Source organism: Taudactylus pleione, unplaced genomic scaffold (genome assembly GCF_031769625.1).
Source record: "Taudactylus pleione unplaced genomic scaffold, aTauple2 ptg000086l, whole genome shotgun sequence".
Taxonomy (NCBI): domain Eukaryota; kingdom Metazoa; phylum Chordata; class Amphibia; order Anura; family Myobatrachidae; genus Taudactylus; species Taudactylus pleione.
In genome coordinates this window covers 18534130-18556792 of record NW_028284488.1, presented here as the reverse complement: position 1 = coordinate 18556792, position 22663 = coordinate 18534130, and the positions used below count along the sequence as shown (strand labels likewise).

General features: G+C 42.2%; 1 protein-coding gene across 16 annotated transcripts in view; it reads right to left on the bottom strand.

Moving 5' to 3' along the window:
• The window catches only part of CELF2 (CUGBP Elav-like family member 2), a 499219-nt gene that overhangs the window by 155114 nt on the left and 321442 nt on the right, over nt 1–22663 (bottom strand). For all 16 annotated transcript variants that reach the window (XM_088468734.1, XM_088468733.1, XM_088468735.1 and 13 more), the window contains exon 4: nt 10139–10187. In XM_088468734.1, the coding sequence (XP_088324860.1) occupies nt 10139–10187 (49 nt within the window). The remainder of the gene's footprint in view (nt 1–10138; nt 10188–22663) is intronic.

Genomic DNA, 22663 nt, shown 5'->3' with positions numbered 1-22663 from the left:
ATCTAATAAATTTTCATTAATTAATGTGCCAAACGCACTGTGGTATCAGACATTCTGTCCATAAACGAATGCAATATCATAGTGCGTGTGGCTAGTATTAGACTGTACACCTAGGTTTTCACATTATAGGCACATTGCTGAAGTAATCAGGCAACACCAACTTTTCTGAGTATTTTGGAAAGTTTTACATAGTTGACTGTATAAAACAAAAGTACGGAAGAATCCATGAAAGCAAAACACATATACACCTATTTTTATATAAATATTAATATGCTTTATGTTCTCTCTATATACAACAATGTCTACATAAAAATGAAATGTAAAACTGGGAAGAAAACAAAAGCCTATTGGTAACTAAAGGCATTCTTGATTTGCACTGTGAGATATGCAGATCTTTAAAGCACCAATTACTAATTAGTAAGGCTGAGTGATTTCTTTTATAACTAAACAAGCCTGACCATAATGACCTGCAGGAAGCGGTTTTCAAAGTTTCATTAATTGAAAATTATGAGAACTTTGAAGAGTTATTATATACATTTTACTACAATTTCCATGGATGCTGTCATGTATGGTATCACAGGCAATGGAATCTTCTGTTGACAATGAATTCTGAGACATTATCAATCAGTATAGAATAGGAATATTAAATCAATAAAATATACAGATCTAGGCATAATTAAGGAATACATTAAACCACTTAACTGACAAAATGTTTTTCCAAAAACAGCTCAGAAATTGACATTTTTTTTATGACTGAATTAGGTCAAGAACATCCTTTTAAAATGTATCCAACACAATTTTATTATTATTTTTTAAAAAAAACACTGTATACCATAAAAATTGCAATTTTGGCCGATGGGTTCAACTATCTATAGAAACCATTGATTGTTTAAGGCCACAGCCACCGATGTTTCCTTAACATCAGTTCACAAACCATCGATGGTCCCCTTTGCACCCTGCCACGGTTGCTTGGAAACTCCCCTCCTTAGCCCACACCATGAAGACCACAATAGAAATGGCATATAATACTAAAGTTGGATGTTTTGAAGATCCACTCAGTGTAACAAATGAAATAGTTTGATCTTTTAAAATGTGTCAACCAGTAATGAACATACTTGAGCATCAACTAGGAGATCTGGAAAACATGCACTGTTAGGGGTGCACTGATATAGACCATCTATAGGGTCAATTATTAATACTGTATAATAATTCACTATCCAGAATATAAGGAGACCAATGTGTACATCTATGTCCAGGGCAGTGCAAGGTTCTTTTTCTGCCCCCTTCCAGTTTCCCAAACTTGCTCAATGATCTTGAAAGGAGCCTGCATATATAAAATAAAAAAAAATCAGCTCAGACAGGATGGTCCTACTGTGATTGCTGGTCCTGCATATTACAGAATTATTTCATACCTTTGTATGACGTATATTATTGCTGGTTAAGTGCTGATTATGCCTTATTCATGGACTGGCCACACTTGGTTTAAAACCAAGCATTTGGAAACCCCTCTGTAGAAATCCTGCATTTGCCACTGGGAGGCTCTCTTCTCTATCAGCCTGGCTTCTCAGAAACATAGAGTTTTCAGTCTACAGGTTCAGATTGCTACTACAGGTCATATTTTATTAACCTGTTGTATATTTTGCAAGTTAGTTACTTATTTAAAAATCCTATTTCACTATAAGATAATATGCTTAATTGATAATAATATTATATAAACTCATCTGGCACTACTCAGTGAGGGCTGGAAAGCTATACCTTAAGCACTACTGTTTATTTTACCCTTATGGGGTCTGTGCCTATGGCAGTAGGTTAAGAGAGAGAGCAGATAGCAAATATATATATTTCATTTGTGTCTGTTCCCCTCCTAAATATGGTACCTGGATGTTACTATCAGAGGGAAGAACAAGAGAGAAGATAAATGTGCCTAACTGCATTGAACTCTGATGCCTAGAAACTCCCTATAGGTGTATTGACAAGCTAAATATCTAGGTATTAACAGGCAGTATAGCCACTTAGAAGTCTTTAAGGCCTACAATGTCATTATGCTGGAAACACAGTGTATCCAGTCACAGTTCAGAAAGCAGGACACATACCAGTCAGCAGAACACAGAACCCTCTTGCCTTATTATAAAAGCTCGCTGACACAGGCTGCAGACCTGGAAGAGGAAGAACAGAGTTCTAGGTCTATTTCAGTTCTGTGTTAGCTCTGTTTTCTTTCTTATTTGCCAGTGTGCTTGCTGCTGCAGTCTCATCACCATAAGTACTCATGAACACCTCAATGTGGGATGAATGTGGTCCATGTTGATGTTGCTTTTCTCAGGTGCTTAAGCAGATAACATGAGTATAACCAGTGAGTGGGAATTATAATGTGACTATGCTATTGGGTTTGCTCTGTAAGAGATACTACATTTACCTTGCTATCACTTTTTGGGGTATTGTTTGCTGGTAATCCTAATTGTATCAGTGTATGTAAACATAAATATTTTGTGAGTTTCCAGACCTAAAGTGGATGTGCCCTGCCACTGTACTTTGTATGCTACCTCTATAATACTTGCTTTTCAGGATTGTCTTTCAGAACATCCCTAAAGGTGGTCCAGGGGCAAGTGTGTAGTCACACTAATCAGCACCAAAGCTTCTATTTGTATTTGTGTGTTCATAGGATAAAAAAACTGCTGACACTTTTCCTGAGAATTCAGCAGGAGAAATTGAGAATCTGAAGACCAGACAACATAATCTACAGAGGGCACAGATCCTCAAACTCCCACATATGACACCAACAAACATTTAATGGTCAAACAAACGGGTCTATTTACTAGGCCTTGTATGGAGATAAAGTCGACAGAGATAAGGTGCAAACCAACCAGCTCTTAACTGTCATTTTTCAAACACAGCCTGTGACATGGCAGTTAGGAGCTAATTAGTTGGGACTTTATCTCCGTTAACTTTATCTCCATCCAAGGCTTAGTAAATAGACCCCAAAGTCACTTATACCCCTTTTCCACTAAAATTTTGGGTCTGACCCGGAGTTGGAACAGGGTTGCTATACGGATCAGACCCGAAATTTAGCCAGCGCCGACCCGGGATATTCCCGAGTCGGTGCCGCTCACACCACAGTCGGGTCTGCATAGACCCGGCTTTTCCGGCGTGAAAGTGGATGCTTGGAAATGACGTTAGCTCCAAGCGCCACTGAAGCCGGACCAATCGGCCGGCTTGCGGTGCACTGCAGGTCATTGTGACCCAGAGTGCACCGTACACACAGCAGGGTTTCACAGGTTACTCCCGTGTTAAACCCTGCTAGTTACCTGGGTTAGATTGCCGGGTCACTCGACCCGGCAATCCAACCCTCACCCCTTTTACACCAAGGAGCTGCCCGGGTTAACCCTGCAATAACCCGGGTTTTAACTCCGGTGTAAAAGGGGTATTAGTCAATGTAACTTGTTGTTTGGTCTAAACAGCAACTGAACTTCCTGATGATGTCTGCATGCTTATATGAATCTACTAATATAACATATACATATTTATATTCTGTATTATACAGATATGTCCTTCCTTGTCTGTTCTCCATGCATTATGAGTTGCGTTACAAAGTGCGCATTAGAGAGCCGCCGGCTTCTGTGCGACTCGGCCGGCTCCAGTCTTCGTACAAGCAGACTTTGCTGATTAAAATAATATGCGGCATGGGAATTTTCTGTGCGGCTGAGTCTGTAAAATCATCACAACGTAACGTGGTTTGGAAAACACCCGCTGACACTGTAAAGTAGCATTTCATATGCAGACACAGCTGCACACAGAACATACACATGCCACACATAATTGTGATCAGCAGAGTGTGTATCTTATTCACACCGCATTGCGAATAAGACACATTTGCAGTAAAAAAAGACACAAAACGACGCTCGGCATGAGTAAACTCGCATGGGTCTAGGCGCGACTAGAAGGGCTGTTTAACATGACTGCAGCAACACTATATATATTTTGTGGCAATATCAGGGTAAGTATGCCATCTCCTGGGTAGACGTGTGCATTATTTACACAGCAGCTGATAATAATAAAAATAATAATGTTATTTATATAGCACTTTTCTCCTAATAGGACTGAATGCTTTACATTTGCCTTTACAGCAATTAATTCAAACAAGCTTAACAAGGGACATTAGTGAAATGCTTAGGTGAACAGGAAAGTCTTCAGTCTATTTTAAAAGGATAGAGTGGAGGCTTCTTGAACTGTGCAGGGAAGAGAGTTCCATATTGTTGGAGACATAAAGCTGAAAGCTCAACCCCCAAATGAATTCCGGGAGATTCTAGGTACTGTTAATAGTACTGCGGATCGTAGTCATCGAGTTAGGCAGTAAGGGATCAGAAGCTGCTTCAAGTACCTTGGGCTCTGGTCATGTAGGGCTTTGAAAGTCAATAAGCCAATCTTGAAAACGATTTCCCCATCTTATAGGCAGCCAGTGAAGTGAGTAGAGAATGGGTGTTATGTGGCTGGAACGGGGTGGTTGGTTAATAGCTTGGCAGCAGCATTTTGTACCATATGCAAGTGGTGCAATTCTTTTTATGAGAAACCAAGATAGAGGGCACGGCAGTAGTCTAGGCATGATGATATAAATGCATGTGTGACTTTAGGCAGATCTTCTAAAGGGAATTAAGTGTTTGATTCTGGCTATGTTTCTCAGATAAAAAAAAATGAGGATTTGACTGTGGCTGATACCTGATATTTAAGTTTCAAGTCCCTATCCAGGAGAACACCAAGATTCTGCACATGTTCAGTGTTTTGTAGTATTGAACCCCCAAGCATTAGTCCTGATGGTTTGCAATACTGCAGCCTTGTTCTGTGACCTATCATCAGAACCTCCTGGTGGTCACCTTGACAGCCATTTAGGATTGGTATTGGGTTTTCAGTACCTAGAGCAAAGGACAGGTACAGTTGTGTATCATCTGCATAGCAGTGGTAGACCAGGCCATGATGTCTCATTATTTCACCCAGTGGTAGCATGTGTACTGCAAAGAGCATGGGAGATAGTATAGAACCCTGTGGGACACCACATGGAAGTGGCACTAGTGACGAAGAGTTTACTCCAGAAGAAACTCTCTGTGACCTGCTGGTGAGAAATGATTGAACCAGCTAAGGACTGTACCATCCAGTCCACTGAAATTTTTCAGATGCTCAATTAGTAGCACACCAGTTTACGGCTTTGGTACAAGTATCAGGAGCTAGTTTTATTTGCAGCATAAAGATAAATAAAACATAAAAGAAAAAACTAGCCTGTCTGGCTGTAACTGAACAAAATGATTACCTCTCTCAGAGTGGAAGGACCTAACGTCCCTCTCACAAAACAACAGTACTAGGACAGTACTTACCGTAAGTAATCACAGGTAGTGAGAGACTGAGACTAGCAACTAACATACCTTATACACCTTATATCAGCTTCTAACACTATGGGCTCTATTTACTACAATCCGCATATTGAATGCGGATTGTAGTGTGATATTACCGAGTGAATTCGCATTGCGAATTCAGGCAATATCACAGGGATTTACTATAAATCCCTTGCAGGGACAGAGCTTGCGATAAAGCTCTGTCCCTGCGGATCCCATCCGCACTCTAGTCGCGGTATTTTCGGAAAAAATACAGCGACTAAGAGCCCGCGCATGCGCCGACCGACCACCGCTACTACCCCCCCACCGATGCTAAGCCCCGCCCCCGGTGCTAAGCCCCACCCCCCGCGATCACGGATCCCCCCGCGACCCCCCCTCCCTTCATTAGACTTACCTGCATCCTCCTGGCCTCCGGTGATCTTCTCCGGGCTTCCCGATCAGGTGATCTCCCATACTGCACTGGGGCCCGATCACCTGATGACCGGGCCCCAGTGCACTGTGGGAGACCAGCTGACCGGAGAGGAGCCATCACCGGAGCCCCGATCACCGGTCCCTGGAGTCAGGTAAGTAAAAAAAAAAATTTACATTTTTTTTTTCTTTTTTTTACAGTAATCAGCTTGCGGTCTGCTTAGACCACATCGCTGATTACTGGTACCGGCTCCCGCCACTGCTCTCCCCGTTAGAGCAGAGTGGGAGCCCGGTAACCGGGGGAGACCCTGGATAACGCCACCTCCAGGTGGCGTTATTATCACAGGGCTTCCCCCGGTATTTTTTTACAATTTATTTTTAGTAACTTAGGTTGGATCACATTTCCCATTACAATTATGGGAAATGCGATCTGCTTTACTAAAAATAAGTGATACTGGGGGTTGGAGTAGAATTTTACTAATTTTACTCCAATTGCCCTGTAATAACTACAGGTGATACTAAAATAATGTGAAAAGGGTGTGAAAACACCCTTTTTCACTTTATTTTAGTAAAAATAATGTTAATAAATAGAGCCGTATATCACTATATATATATATCTCCTTTATTTACATGGCACTGTAAGGGATCCGCAGTGCCTTACATAAAACAGAAGCTGTAATGTAGCATTTCATATGCAGATACAGCTGTACACAGAACATACACATGCCACACATAATTGAGATCAGCAGAGTGTGTATCTTATTCACACCGCATTGCGAATAAGACACATTTGCAGTAAAAAAAGACACAAAACGACGCTTGGCATGAGTAAACTCGCATGGAACTAGGCGCGACTAGAAGGGCTGTTTAACATGACTGCAGCAACAATGACGGAGGACACACTATATATATTTTGTGGCTAGATCAGGGTAAGTATGCCATCTCCTGGGTAGACGTGTGCATTTTTTACACAGCAGCTGATAATAATAAAAATAATAATCTTATTTATATAGCACTTTTCTCCTAAAAGGACTGAATGCTTTACATTTGCCTTTACAGCAATTAATTCAAACAAGCTTAACAAGGGACATTAGTGAAATGCTTAGGTGAACAGGAAAGTCTTCAGTCTATTTTAAAAGGATAGAGTGGAGGCTTCTCGAACTGTGCAGGGAAGAGAGTTCCATATTGTTGGAGACATAGGCCCTCATTCAGAGCCGTTCGCTATTTGCGGTCGTTCGTTCAAAAACAAGGGGTGGCTATTCAAATGATCCGTTCGCACATTGCAGTCTGTTCACACCTCTAAGTCTGAACGAGCGAGCAAAACATACGCTCGTTTATTTGATAAAAACGCCCCCTGGCCGCTCGCACCATACGTCATGTCCGCTATTTATTAGATTAATCGAGTACATCGTACAGAGTATGAACTGCTCGCTATTCTTGTGGTTGGTTTTTTCAACCGCTATTTTGCAAGCAGTTCTGAGTTTAAAAAAACCAAGTGACGTGGTCAATGACGCTGCTGGATTAATTATGCACACCCTTAAAACGCCCGTTTTGACCTTTAAGCACGCCTGCGTTCGAATTCCACTCCCCCGTTTTCAAGCACCTTCCCCTGTTACCACCCACATACGCCTCATTCTGTCACTCAAAATAGCAGGCACTCGCTATATAGCGTACAAACGATTTTCGGCCGCACTGACTGGTTCGCGCATGCTTACTAAAAACCGTACGCATGCACAGATGTGCGAACATCGCTCGGAACGAGCGTACTGCCGCTAACGAGCGGCTCTGAATGAGGGCCATAAAGCTGAAAGCTCAATCCCCAAATGAATTCCGGGAGATTCTAGGTACTGTTAATAGTACTGCGGATCGCAGTAACAGAGCGGGACAGTAAGGGATCAGAAGCTGCTTCAAGTACTTTGGGCCCTGGTCGTGTAGAGCTTTGAAAGTCAGTAAGCCAATCTTCAAAACGATTTCCCTATCTTATAGGCAGCCAGTGAAGTGAGTAGAGAATGGGTGTTATGTGGTTGGAACGGGGTGGTTGGTTAATAGCTTGGCAGCAGCATTTTGTACCATATGCAAGTGGTGCAATTCTTTTTATGAGAAACCAAGATAGAGGGCACTGCAGTAGTCTAGGCATGATGATATAAATGCATGTGTGACTTTAGGCAGATCTTCTAAAGGGAATTAAATGTTTGATTCTGGTTATGTTTCTCAGATAAAAAAAAAATGAGGATTTGACTGTGGCTGATACCTGATGTTTAAGTTTCAAGTCCCTATCCAGGAGAACACCAAGATTCTGCACATGTTCAGTGTTTTGTAGTATTAAACCCCCAAGCATTAGTCCTGATGGTTTGCAATACTGCAGCCTTGTTCTGTGACCTATCGTCAGAACGTCATGGTGGTCACCTTGACAGCCATTTAGGATTGGTATTGGGTTTTCAGTACCTAGAGCAAAGGACAGGTACAGTTGTGTATCATCTGCATAGCAGTGGTAGACCAGGCCATGATGTCTCATTATTTCACCCAGTGGTAGCATGTGTACTGCAAAGAGCATGGGAGATAGTATAGAACCCTGTGGGACACCACATGGAAGTGGCACTAGTGACGAAGAGTTTACTCCAGAAGAAACTCTCTGTGACCTGCTGGTGAGAAATGATTGAACCAGCTAAGGACTGTACCATCCAGTCCACTGAAATTTTTCAGATGCTCAATTAGTAGCACACCAGTTTACGGCTTTGGTACAAGTATCAGGAGCTAGTTTTATTTGCAGCATAAAGATAAATAAAACATAAAAGAAAAAACTAGCCTGTCCGGCTGTAACTGAACAAAATGATTACCTCTCTCAGAGTGGAAGGACCTAACGTCCCTCTCACAAAACAACAATACTAGCACAGTACTTACCGTCAGTAATCACAGGTAGTGAGAGACTGAGACTAGCAACTAACATACCTTATACACCTTATATCAGCTTCTAACACTATATCACACTATATACATATATATATATATCCTTTATTTACATGGCGCTGTAAGGGATCTGCAGTGCCTTACATAAAACAGAAGCTGTGCAAACAAATAAAAAAAACACAAAAACTTAAAGTACAACACAACACATTACATTACATAACCTATAACCTAATATAAGCATTGCTGCACATGCTGTCATTATACCCTCAAAAGCAGCGCTAGTTGACACCAAAGGTTCAGTGGCATTGTTGGCAATGGGGAGGAGGTGATTGTATAAGTAGGCACAGGAAAGTTTAAATAGTTTTGTAAATATTGCATAATGTTTTTTTTGTTCTATTATGAATTATGAAATTTGTGTTTAATTTACTGATTATGTACTTAATAAATGAAAGATATAGTGGTCCTGATTCAGAGGTAGATGCTCTTGCACCTGGTGCCAGAGCCGTGACTGCAATAATGTGCCAATGCTAGTATCTGCATTCCCTTGGTGTAGTAGCCTGCATCTAAATGTGCAAGGACTGAGATGCCCACTTTCACTATCTATGCACACTCTAATACCACTGGTGACTTTTTTTTAAACGCCACCATTGTCGCACCATCAACACTGCATCAGCCCTATGGTAGGTGCAGTTATTATGTTTGACTATGGCCCCTGTGGCTGCAGCTTTTACTGACACGCCAGCGACACTCCCATAACACGTCGCTTCTAGCCATCTCCCAGTAACCTACCAAGAACGCCCATCATGTTGCCGCCCCATTTCTAATACGGTATGTCCATATCACAATAGCACCTTTGTGTGTACACTCTGAGTCTCATGCAGACCGTCTCGCAAGAGCTATGCGCTCGCAAGCGGGTCAATGGTTGTCCATTGCACACGCACGGCGTGTGCAATGCGCGTACGCAAGCCCCGTAGCGAGTGAAAAAGCCCCGTAGTGAGCCGGAAGCTCACTACTGACAGTGATGTCAGTAGTGAGCTTCCAGCACTCTATTAGAGCCGAAAGCTCACTGGGGCTTGCGGCAGATGAGACCCTACCACAAGGGTCTCGTCGCAAGCCCGATGGTCGCGATGGTCACCCACAGCTTAGCGAGCGGCCAGGAGACCGGCTTTTAAAAAATAAAAAGCGTCTGCCCTCATTCGGAGCGAGCGCTCGCTCGCTTTTTGCGAGCGGCTCTGAATGAGGTCCTCTGTGTGTTGCATGCGCCATCGGGGTTTCTGAAATGTTTGCACATACACAGTTGCAAATAACCACTCCACTATTTGATCACCGGCATTATGTGCGAATTGCATGCGCCTCTGCATCAGGCCCTTGGAGTGAAGTGTTTGCTTAAAATGATAAATAAATATGCATTACAAAATGTGTTACCAATCAGATATTAAACTTACCATTTGACTTTTCACTGTCTGCAGGTTTCATCTGAATAGGATGATGCATCTAAGATAAAAATGTAAAAATTTATTAGTTTTCTAGTAAAAGAATAATCTGTACAGAGCAGACCAGATTTATACAACCATAACAATCAGTACTTTAAACCTTTTCTATTATATTCTTGCCCGTTAAACCAGAAGTGAAAAATGCTCAGCTCCCAAACTTCTCATTTACACATAAAGGTATCGAAACATGTTGGCTAGGAGGACTCACACGGTGGAAAATTTAGGACTTGACCTGGCAGCGGGACGGGTTTGCCTTGGGACGTCTGGTATTTTTGTAATGTTGCCTTATTTGTCTACTATTTTCATCTGGTAAACGATACTATTTGGCGAGAGGTCATTTTTCCATTTGTATGTGTGGCTAGATTTTTAGATTTTTTTATTATTTTGCTTATGATAAATCTATAATGTATTACAGAAGTGTGTGATCTATTACACTATGAGGTATATTTATTAAAGTGAGAGTTTTTAGAAGTGGAGATGTTGCCCATAGCAATCAATCAGATTCTACTTAACATTTATCTAGCCTCTTCTAGAAGATAATAGCTAGATTCTAATTGGTTGCTATGGGCAACATCTCCACTTCTAAAAACTCTCACTTTAGTAAATTTACCCCTATGAGTGTATTTTTTTCTCTTTTTGAGTATTCCAAAGAAAAAGAACGTGTGTACTACTTGAATAAGAAGATTACCGAGATATTGTAAACTGTTTAGTGCTGCAGGATCCATTTGGTGATATTCTGTTTTGCTGTGTATTTGGTGGAGTGTGAGGTGACACTTTGACACTATATGGTCCTATTGGCTGTCTGAAAAAGTGCACTTGTTAGATTCACACCCTGTACTTTTTGGTTTGTTCTCAATTAATCTATTATAGCAGTTAACCATGCTATATAAATAAATTCACTAAATGATGAAATGTGTGTTTTAAAGCTGTATTACCACCTAGGAAAATATTTTTACTAATGTCCCCCTAATCGGACTATGAGGGATACAGTACTGTATGCAGCCAATTTTCCTGAGGCTCTATAAATCAATAAACTTCTTACCTGGTGTGGTTACATGGGATGTGACCACAGCCAGCTGGGGTTCTCCTGCGACACAGTCGCATCCCATGTAACCATGGGGTCTATTCATATAGAACATGAAGTGGCTACTAAAAGATATTGCTATATATCGCATCACAACGATGCAATATATACAGTCAGGTGCATAAATATTGGGACATTGACAGAATTTTCATATTTTGGCCTCTATTCACCACCACAATGGCTTTGAAATGAAACAAACAAGATGTGCTTTAACCTCAGACTTTCAGATTTAATTTGAGGGTAATTACATCCAAATCAGGTGAACGGTGTAGGAATTACAACGGTTTCTATATGTGCCTCCCACTTTTTAAGGGGCCAAAAGTAATGGGACAAACTAAACAATCCTAAATCTAACTTTCACTTTTTAATACTTTGTTGCAAATCCTTTGCAGGCAATTACAGCCTGAAGTCTGGAACGCATAGACATCACCAGATGCTGGGTTTCATCCCTGGTGATGCTCTGCCAGGCCTCTACTGCAAGTGTCTTCAGTTCCTGCTTGTTCTTGGGGCATTTTCCCTTCAGTTTTGTCTTCAACAAGTGAAATGCATGCTCAATCGGATTCAGGTCAGGGGATTGACTTGGCCATTGCATAACATTCCACTTTTTAGCCTTAAAAAACTCTTTGGTTGCTTTTGCAGTATGCTTCAGGTCATTGTCCATCGGCACTGTGAAGCGCCGTCCAATGAGTTCTGAAGCATTTGACTGAATATGAGCATATAATATTGCCCTAAACACTTCAGAATTCATTCTGCTGCTTTTGTCAGCAGTCACATCATCAATAAATACAAGGGAACCAGTTCCATTGGCAGCCATACATGCCCACGCCATGACACTACCACCACCAAGCTTCACTGATGAGGTGGTATGTTTTGGATCATGAGCAGTTCCTTTCCTTCTCCATACTCTTCTCTTCCCATCACTCTGGTACAAGTTGATCTTTGTCTCATCTGTCCATAGGATGTTGTTCTAGAACTGTAATGGCTGTTTTAGATGTTGTTTGGCAAACTCTAATCTGGTCTTCCTGTTTTTGAGGCTCACCAATGGTTTACATCTTGTGGTGAACCCTCTATATTCACTCTTGTGAAGTCTTCTCTTTATTGTTGACTTTGACACATATACACCTACATCCTGGAGAGTGTTCTTGATTTGGCCAACTTTTGTGAAGGGTTTTTCTTCACCAGGGAAATAATTCTTCTGTCATCCACTATAGTTTTTTTCCGTGGTCTCCCGGGTCTTTTGGTGTTGCTGAGCTCTCCGATGCGTTCTTTCTTTTTAAGAATGTTCCAAACAGTTGATTTGGCCACACCTAATGTTTTTGCTATCTCTCTGATGGGTTTGTTTTGATTTTTCAGCCTAATGATGGCTTGCTTCACTGATAGTGACAGCTTTTTGGATCTCATTTTGAGAGTCGACAGCAACTGATTCCAAATGCAAATGTCACACCTAGAATCAACTCTAGACCTTTTACCTGCTTAATTGATAATGAAATAATGAGGGAATAACCCACACCTGTCCATGAAATAGCTTTTGAGTTGATAGTCCCATTACTTTGGCCCCTTAAAAAGTGGGAGGCACATATAGAAACCGTTGTAATTCCTACACCGTTCACCTGATTTGGATGTAATTACCCTCAAATTAAATCTGAAAGTCTGCAGTTAAAGCGCATCTTGTTTATTTCATTTCAAAGCCATTGCGGTGGTGAATAGAGGCCAAAATATGAAAATTCTGTCAATGTCCCAATATTTATGCACCTGACTGTAGTGAAGTTTAGTAGCCATTCATGTACACTTACCTGTCCGACGTATGTAGCACAGTGAGAAGACAGACCTGCGCCTCACAGTGCATGCCCTGGAGTCTGAGATCAGGGGTACCGCTGGAGAAGTAATACATTTTACCACGGTAAACTAGCTTCACGATTAGCACGAACCAGAGAAGAGCCCTGATTTCAGCTAAACAGGGCTCTTCCCTGCTTCATGAATAGACCCCCATGTCTGCTGCTAAATTCCCCAGAGATTTCAGAGGAGATCTGTTCTTGCAACCTTGCAGAACAGATCTCCTCTTCCTCCTCTAACCCACCTCTGTGATGTAGCAGTCTGTGAGCACCGTCATCACTGGAAAATTTGCACCCTAGAATGCTGTACGAATGTTATTCTGTAACGTTTGTAACGGCACATAAAGTAGAATGCTGTGCGAATGTTATTCTGTAACGTTTGTAACGGCACATAAAGTAGAATGCTGTGCGAATGTTATTCTGTAACTTATACACTGGCACATAACGTAGAATGCTGTGCGAATGTTATTCTGTAACGTATGCACCAGCACATAAAGTAGAATGCTGTAAGAATTTTATTCTGTAACGTATGCACCGGCACATTAAGTGGAATCCTGTGCAAAGAGGAAAACTCTGCGTTCTTAACACTATTGCTGATAGCTGCACTCTAAGTACAAAAATCGGCAGGGGGACTGATGATCAGTCTTCCCTGTGATCTGCTCAAATGTGCTCTGCGTGAGGGAAGTGGTCAATGACAAAAGGGATCTAAGCCCACTCGGGTTAAGTCAAGCGAAAATGGAGTGGTGGGCAGATCACTCCACATACCAAATCATTGCCACTGGGGGACGGGGCTTATTCTTCATTGGAGACCTATAGACAGGGGGGGGATGGATAATGCCTCTGTGGGATCTGATATCACTGGGGGGGATGCCACTAGGAGTCAATTGCCATTGGGGGAGTGGGTATCATTATTACAAAGTGGACCTATAGACATTGGGGGAAGTTAGGTACCCCTAGAGTTTTCTTTTTTCAATAACAGTTAAATATTTAAAATCCTTTATTTTTTTACTAGATTAGATAAAAATTGGGTGGGGGGGGGTCACTTTTGAAAAACAAACAGACGTCAGTTAAGTGGTTAAGATAACGTTCTGTAATTGGTGGTGGATTGGGTTGTAAGTGCAAGGACCAATCACATGCCACAATCCCTGGCTTCCAGCATGTGATTGATCCTCCTCCCTGGTTTTATCCAAGGCTGTCACAGTAAATGGAGTAGCCCCAGAAAAAATAGTTGCAATATCTTCCTAGGTGATACTTGAGCTTTAAAGCACCAATGTATTCAGCCCAGGTACAGTAACTCAAATAGTAAACAAAGTTGAAAGTTGAGGAGCAAATCATCTTGTAATAGGTGATTGGGGTCATACTGGAGATATTAACAATGAAAATCCCTTACACTTTTGAAATGATTGTGAATCTTTAAAATCAAGGTCGTATTATAAGACTATTCTAGCAATTCCACCTGAGTATACATCACAGCAGAACATTTCATTCTTATAGTTAAAGATTTTTTATGCTTATACTAAAGAATATTTACAGTATCAGAATGGAAATATACATATATAAATAAGGCCGGCCGCACTATATTTCTACATTCTGCACAGAAAAACTTAAGCTGGGTATACACAGTAGTAGACACTTTGTTGGATGGAACGAGGAACGCTATATCAATAACGGATAGGCGGATGTGTACACCCGGAATGTGTATGAAGGACATATCTCAGACATGGAATCAGCTTTATTTTGTTCAGTAAAACATATGGGGGCTGGAAAATCCTGATCTGTGTCTGACTCAGAAACAGCCCTATGGTTTCCACAACAAGATTTGCCATACTGCCCTTTATTAAATCATATAACCTTCTATCTTCTGGTTGAAAATAGCTTATTTCTAGTAAAGGGTTATATGATGGCACACATTACTGCTATATTCACATGCACTATATATATGTTGGTGTAAGTCTTCAGCGCACAAGTAGATAGTATTGAACACATGAGCGGAGACATCAGCTTATCGTCAACTTAAGGATATGGATAAAAAATTTTGTAGTTGCTCTTGACGTATTCTTCTATATTCATAAGATACCACAGATCTTTAACATTCCAATATACATACAAATAAAATAAATGTGTTTATTTGTATAGAAACTATTTAAATAGTTTTACTCAATTCAGAAAAAACAAATGCAATGACAGGTATTTAACTCCGTAAGTGCTGCCCAGACGTTTAACAAATAGTTGTGTATGCTCTCTGTACATAGGATGCTGGGTACTGATGCTGAGAAGCCTAATAGGGATCAAGATATTCAACACTGCAGAATAAATTACTCTACAAAGATGGCATTTCTTCCACTGGTAATACCAAGAAATAAGTGCATTCACTGACACTAAAATAGAAGCATAGGCTTTGTAATAAATAACAGCAATGACAACGCTCAATGAAAATACCATTGTTCACTTATTACAGTTCACAAAATAGAAGTGAGCAATGTCTCCCATCAAATGAGATATTATTGCACATCATGGCCTAGTATACCTGAGACATACAGTAAGCAGACATTTTTTTCTAGCTTACCCCACTGTAAAACTATTTGTATTCTCCGGAATCCTGTCCTACTGATGCTAAACATGCTGTTTTCTTTATTATAATAGTATTTAAATACTGCAGTGCTGTGTGCGGACATGATTTTTTTTCTTTTTCTGGACCAGCTGGAATTGTATAACATTTTACATGCATAACATTTTATATTGAGGTTATTAATACTGTAGCTTGGATCTCCCTGCCTGCCCCGGATCCCTCACCCGAGGCAAAACCTCACGATCCCACAATCGGGTCGTGAAGTTTTGTATTGAGCGGGCTTAACGATGATTGGCTGAGAGAGCCGTCTGTCGCGGCTCTCAGCCAATCAGTGTTAAGCCCATTATGCAAACAGTCAGGAAGCAAAAGAAGATGTCGCCCGCCATCCCCCGCTGCCTGACACCGCCGGCACCCCCCGCTGCTGACACCGCCGGCAACCCCCACTGGCAGCATCCCCCGCTGCCGACAGCACTGCTGCCGATACTGCCGACACCCCTGCAATGCTCCACATGCTGAGGACACCGTCAGCAACCCCCACACTGCCGACACTGCCGGCACTCCCACACTGAGGACACCACCAGCACCCCTGCACTACCGCTCTGCCGACACCCCCGCTCTGCCGACACCGCCGGCACCCTGCATTGAGAACACCCCTGCACTGCCGACACAGTCAGCAAACCTGCACTAAAGACACCAATGGCACTGCCGACATCGCCGGTTCCCTTCACTGAGGACACTGCCAGCACCGCAGCACTGCCATTCCATGTACTGAGGACACCGTCAGCAACCCATGCACTGCCGACACAGCCAGCAAACCTGCACTGAAGACAGCGCTGGCACCCCTGCTCTGCTGACACCGCCAATACTCTGCACCGAGGACACTGCCAGCACCGCAGCACTGCCATTCCATGTACTGAGGACACCGTCAGCAATCCCGCTTTGCCGACACTGCTGTCACAGTAAGTGCACTATTGGTGTATCCAACCCACACTGTATAACACATTGTATATGTGTTGGAAATTGGAAGCTGAACTGCCACATGTTAGTGTCACCCACTGTGTCACTTAGCTTAGTCAGCCAGCTAGCTGGATGCAACCTTTTGGCCTTAACTAGATGAAAAAAATAATATTGTGAGGTGGTCAAAATTGATTGGAAATGACAGGAAATAAATGTTTTGAGGTTATTAATACTGTAGGAACAAAAACAGGCCCATTTTATGTGATTTTAGCTGTTTTATTTTTTAAGAAAAAATCCAGATCCAAAACCAAAACCCGAAAACAAAACACGGAGGTGAGGTTTTGGCAAAACCAATCCAGATCCAAAACCAGGGGAGATCCAGATCCAAAACCAAAACACGGGGGTCGGCACACATCCCTAATTATATATATATATATATATATACATATATATATATATATATATATAATCAATTACCCTGTCCTTCTTCTTCTGTGCACATCTCTGTTATAGATTATTTTCCTCCATGATCTTTAAATATTTTATAGCCTCTGAACTCATAATATGTCCTATCTTGTCTGAAGTCCCAGGGGGTGAGCATCTGGCTTTATAATACTATGTGATTTGTTGATACTCCCCAACCTATTTCACTCACTGTAATGTTATACAGGCCAACATTTTCCCATTTGTCAGTCACTGGTTATTTATGATAAAAACCCCATTGTTAAACTTGCAACAAAAAGTTCACCAATCAATACTGTTTAAACACGTTTCTGAGTCTAGATCACACACACTTCACATGCCCTTTTTTAATTCTGTTTATTGTTTATTTTTATTAACCACAATTTTTAATTTACACAATTCTTTCTTCAAAGACCTGGGCTGCTTTGGTCTGGTAGAGTATTAATAGTAAATGAAATAGTATATTATTGGTTTAATAAATATGATGTTTTGGAAAATATCATGAAAAGTCTCAAAGTCATTCCTGATGATATGTAGTACAATTAATTGTCAGTGTTCCCATGGGAACATCCGTGAAAGTTTTGCATGTGCTCTGTCAGGATTGCATGGTGCAGAATGTGTCTGCTAATGCAGGATATGTGGATGTGTAATAATTGAATGTAGGTAATATCTTCCTGTTAAACCAATGATGGAGATATAAAAACATGGATGCTATGAGTTTTGGATCCAATTACCAATAAAACGAGAAGTGCTCACTCACCTTAATTTCATTTGCATACCAAACAGAAACTGAAACTACAGTAATGACGTGCCTCATTTACTTGTGGATAATCTCACATCATGCATGCAAATTAATTATGCGTACAAACACTAATGATAATACTGCATGAGTTTTTATAAGCAATAAAGTCTATATAACATTTATATCTGTTCCCTACAGGCCCCTATAGCTTGTAAATAACAATCATTGTCACTAATCATTTTTCACTTTATTTCATTAACCCGGACGTAAAGACATTGCCAGATATAACTGATTACCTATATAGTGAATTTCATAAAAAAAACACAACAGGTTTAAATGTTCATCTTTATTGTAACCATTAGCTATTAGTATTGCCATTTCACAGAGGGGGCCACTTAACAAGTTTAAATAAATGTCGAGGGCTGGGGGTTGGAGACAGGAGAGTCACACACATGGCAATAACTAGGGGTGTGTAAGCGGTGCCACTGTCATCATGACATCACATGTGCAGGGGGCGGGGCAGTGGCCGATAATTATTGCTCCACTATGGCCCTGAGTACTTATACGAAATTTATGACAAAGGAAAGAAAACACGGGGGTGATCAGTGGCAAACGCAGGATTTCTAGAGGGGGGTTTCCAAATGCTTGATTGTAGAGTGAGTGTCGCCAGTCCATGAAGAGGGCAGAATTAGTACTTAAACAGCTTTAATAAGTGTCATACAAAGTGTAGTGTGTCATATACAAAAAACAGACTTGCTGGGGCTGAGCTGAGCTGTTCCGGCTGGACCTCTCCAGAGCATCACCATTTAATACATATAGTCACTTTGTATATCACTTTCATGTTTGTTTATTATTTATGTATTTTTTCACACATATTCTACCCTTATCATTATTATAACACCTGTTAATTACTTTACACTAGGGGTGAGCGGGTTCGGATTTCTGAAATCCGAACCCCCCCGAGCCCCCCCGATCCGAGTCCGATCCGAATCAGGCTCGACTTTTCCCGCCTGACTCGGATCTGAAATCGAGGCAAAACGTCATCATCCCGCCTTCCGAGTCTCGCGGGTTTTGGATCCTATATAAGGTACCCACGTCGGCGCCATTTTCTCACTCGGCTGTGGACAGTGAAGAGGGAGGGTGGGAGTTAGGGCTGTGTAGTGTAGTGTAGTGTAGTGCTGCTGTTGTCCACTACTTCAAAGTCCATAGGGGCTGGCTGTGTTGTGCTGTGCTGCTGTTGTTAATAGGGGCTGTGTCCACTACTTCAAAGTCCATAGGGGCTGGCTGGACTGTGCTGTGCAGTCAGTTCTCCATAGGGGCTGTGTCCACTCCAAAGTCCTGTGCAGTGTCCCAGTCCTAAAGGAGCGCTGCAGTGTTGTCCAGGGGGTGCTCTGTCCATCAGGGGTGCTCCCCCCAAGTGCTAAAAAAATAATATATTTTCTGTGTTTGTGAATTGTGTGCGCAGTAGCCGCACGTGCATCAACAAAGTAGTGCCAAGCGTGCGCCTGTGTCATAAGTAAAGGGCCGGCTGGCTTGACCGTTAAGGGTGCTGTAACCCCCGAAAGTACACTCCAGTCCAAACCAAAAAAAAAATTATTTTCTGTGTTTGTGAATTGTGTGCGCAGTAGCCGCACATGCATCAACAAAGTAGTGCCAAGCGTGCGCCTGTGTCATAAGTAAAGGGCCGGCTGGCTTGACCGTTAAGGGTGCTGTAACCCCCGAAAGTACACTCCAGTCCAAACCAAAAAAAAAATTATTTTCTGTGTTTGTGAATTGTGTGCGCAGTAGCCGCACGTGCATCAACAAAGTAGTGCCAAGCGTGCGCCTGTGTCATAAGTAAAGGGCCGGCTGGCTTGACCGTTAAGGGTGCTGTAACCCCCGAAAGTACACTCCAGTCCAAACCAAAAAAAAAATTATTTTCTGTGTTTGTGAATTGTGTGCGCAGTAGCCGCACGTGCATCAACAAAGTAGTGCCAAGCGTGCGCCTGTGTCATAAGTAAAGGGCCAGCTGGCTTGACCGTTAAGGGTGCTGTAACCCCCGAAAGTACACTCCAGTCCAAACCAAAAAAAAAATTATTTTCTGTGTTTGTGAATTGTGTGCGCAGTAGCCGCACGTGCATCAACAAAGTAGTGCCAAGCGTGCGCCTGTGTCATAAGTAAAGGGCCGGCTGGCTTGACCGTTAAGGGTGCTGTAACCCCCGAAAGTACACTCCAGTCCAAACCAAAAAAAAAATTATTTTCTGTGTTTGTGAATTGTGTGCGCAGTAGCCGCACGTGCATCAACAAAGTAGTGCCAAGCGTGCGCCTGTGTCATAAGTAAAGGGCCGGCTGGCTTGACCGTTAAGGGTGCTGTAACCCCCGAAAGTACACTCCAGTCCAAACCAAAAAAAAATTTATTTTCTGTGTTTGTGAATTGTGTGCGCTGTAGCCGCACGTGCATCAACAAAGTAGTGCCAAGCGTGCGCCTGTGTCATAAGTAAAGGGCCGGCTGGCTTGACCGTTAAGGGTGCTGTAACCCCCGAAAGTACACTCCAGTCCAAACCAAAAAAAAAATTATTTTCTGTGTTTGTGAATTGTGTGCGCAGTAGCCGCACGTGCATCAACAAAGTAGTGCCAAGCGTGCGCCTGTGTCATAAGTAAAGGGCCGGCTGGCTTGACCGTTAAGGGTGCTGTAACCCCCGAAAGTACACTCCAGTCCAAACCAAAAAAAAAATTATTTTCTGTGTTTGTGAATTGTGTGCGCAGTAGCCGCACGTGCATCAACAAAGTAGTGCCAAGCGTGCGCCTGTGTCATAAGTAAAGGGCCGGCTGGCTTGACCGTTAAGGGTGCTGTAACCCCCGAAAGTACACTCCAGTCCAAACCAAAAAAAAAATTATTTTCTGTGTTTGTGAATTGTGTGCACTGTGGCTGCACGTGCATCAACAAAGGAGCAGCGCCAAGCGTGCGCCTGTGTCCCATAAGTAAAGAGCCGGCTGGCTCATTTCTTAAAGGGTGGTGTAACCCACAAAGTGCACTACTCTCCAGCAAAAATAAAATAATATTTTCTGTGTTTGTGTGCGCTTTAGCCGCACGTATATATATCAATATAACATAAATGGAGGACCAAACTTTCTCCGATAAAAATAAAATAGGGAAAGATCAAGAACCACTTCCTCCTAGTGCTGTTGCTGCTGCTGGGAGTTGTTCATCATCCCAGAGAGGAAGTAGGAACATCACTACTTTTACTAAACAATTGACCCTCCAACAGTCCCTAGCGATGAGGATGAAGTACGACAGCAGTCATCCTGAAGCAAAACGTATAACTGAGGCCTTGACTGCTATGTTGGTGTTAGACGTGCGTCCGGTATCCGACATTAGTGCAGTGGGATTTAGACAATTGATGGAGGTAGTGTGTCCTCGGTTCCAAATCCCGTCTAGATTCCACCTGCATCCTCAAAGCAGCAGCGACAAGCGTGCGTCTGTCTGTTAAAGGGTGGTGACACCCTCAAAGTGTGCTACACAAACAATTAAAATATTGTTCTTTTTTTTTCTGTCTTTATGAATTGTGTGGGCTGTAGCCGCACCTGCATCCTTAAAGCAGCAGTGACAAGCGTGCGTCTGTCTGTTAAAGGGTGGTGACACCCTCAAAGTGTGCTACACAAACAATTAAAATATTGTTCTTTTTTTTTCTGTCTTTGTGAATTGTGTGGGCTGTAGCCGCACCTGCATCCTTAAAGCAGCAGCGACAAGCGTGCGTCTGTCTGTTAAAGGGTGGTGACACCCTCAAAGTGTGCTACACAAACAATTAAAATATTGTTCTTTTTTTTTTGGTCTTTGTGAAATGTGTGGGCTGTAGCCGCACCTGCATCCTTAAAGCAGCAGCGACAAGCGTGCGTCTGTCTGTTAAAGGGTGGTGACACCCTCAAAGTGTGCTACACAAACAATTAAAATATTGTTCTTTTTTTTTCTGTCTTTGTGAATTGTGTGGGCTGTAGCCGCACCTGCATCCTTAAAGCAGCAGCGACAAGCGTGCGTCTGTCTGTTAAAGGGTGGTGACACCCTCAAAGTGTGCTACACAAACAATTAAAATATTGTTCTTTTTTTTTTGGTCTTTGTGAAATGTGTGGGCTGTAGCCGCACCTGCATCCTTAAAGCAGCAGCGACAAGCGTGCGTCTGTCTGTTAAAGGGTGGTGACACCCTCAAAGTGTGCTACACAAACAATTAAAATATTGTTCTTTTTTTTTTGGTCTTTGTGAAATGTGTGGGCTGTAGCCGCACCTGCATCCTTAAAGCAGCAGCGACAAGCGTGCGTCTGTCTGTTAAAGGGTGGTGACACCCTCAAAGTGTGCTACACAAACAATAAAAATATTCTTCTTTTTTCTGTCTATGTGAATTGTGTGGGCTGTAGCCGCACCTGCATCCTTAAAGCAGCAGCGACAAGCGTGCGTCTGTCTGTTAAAGGGTGGTGACACCCTCAAAGTGTTCTACACAAACAATTAAAATATTGTTCTTTTTTTTTCGGTCTTTGTGAAATGTGTGGGCTGTAGCCGCACCTGCATCCTTAAAGCAGCAGCGACAAGCGTGCGTCTGTCTGTTAAAGGGTGGTGTAACTCTCAAAGTGTTCCAAAAAATAAAAAACTATTTTTTTAATGTGTTTGTGACTTGTGTGCGATGTAGCCACACTTGCATCCTCAAAGCAGCAGCGACAAGCGTGCGTCTGTCTGTTAAAGGGTGGTGACACCCTCAAAGTGTGCTACACAAACAATTAAAATATTCTTCTTTTTTTTTCTGTCTATGTGAATTGTGTGGGCTGTAGCCGCACCTGCATCCTTAAAGCAGCAGCGACAAGC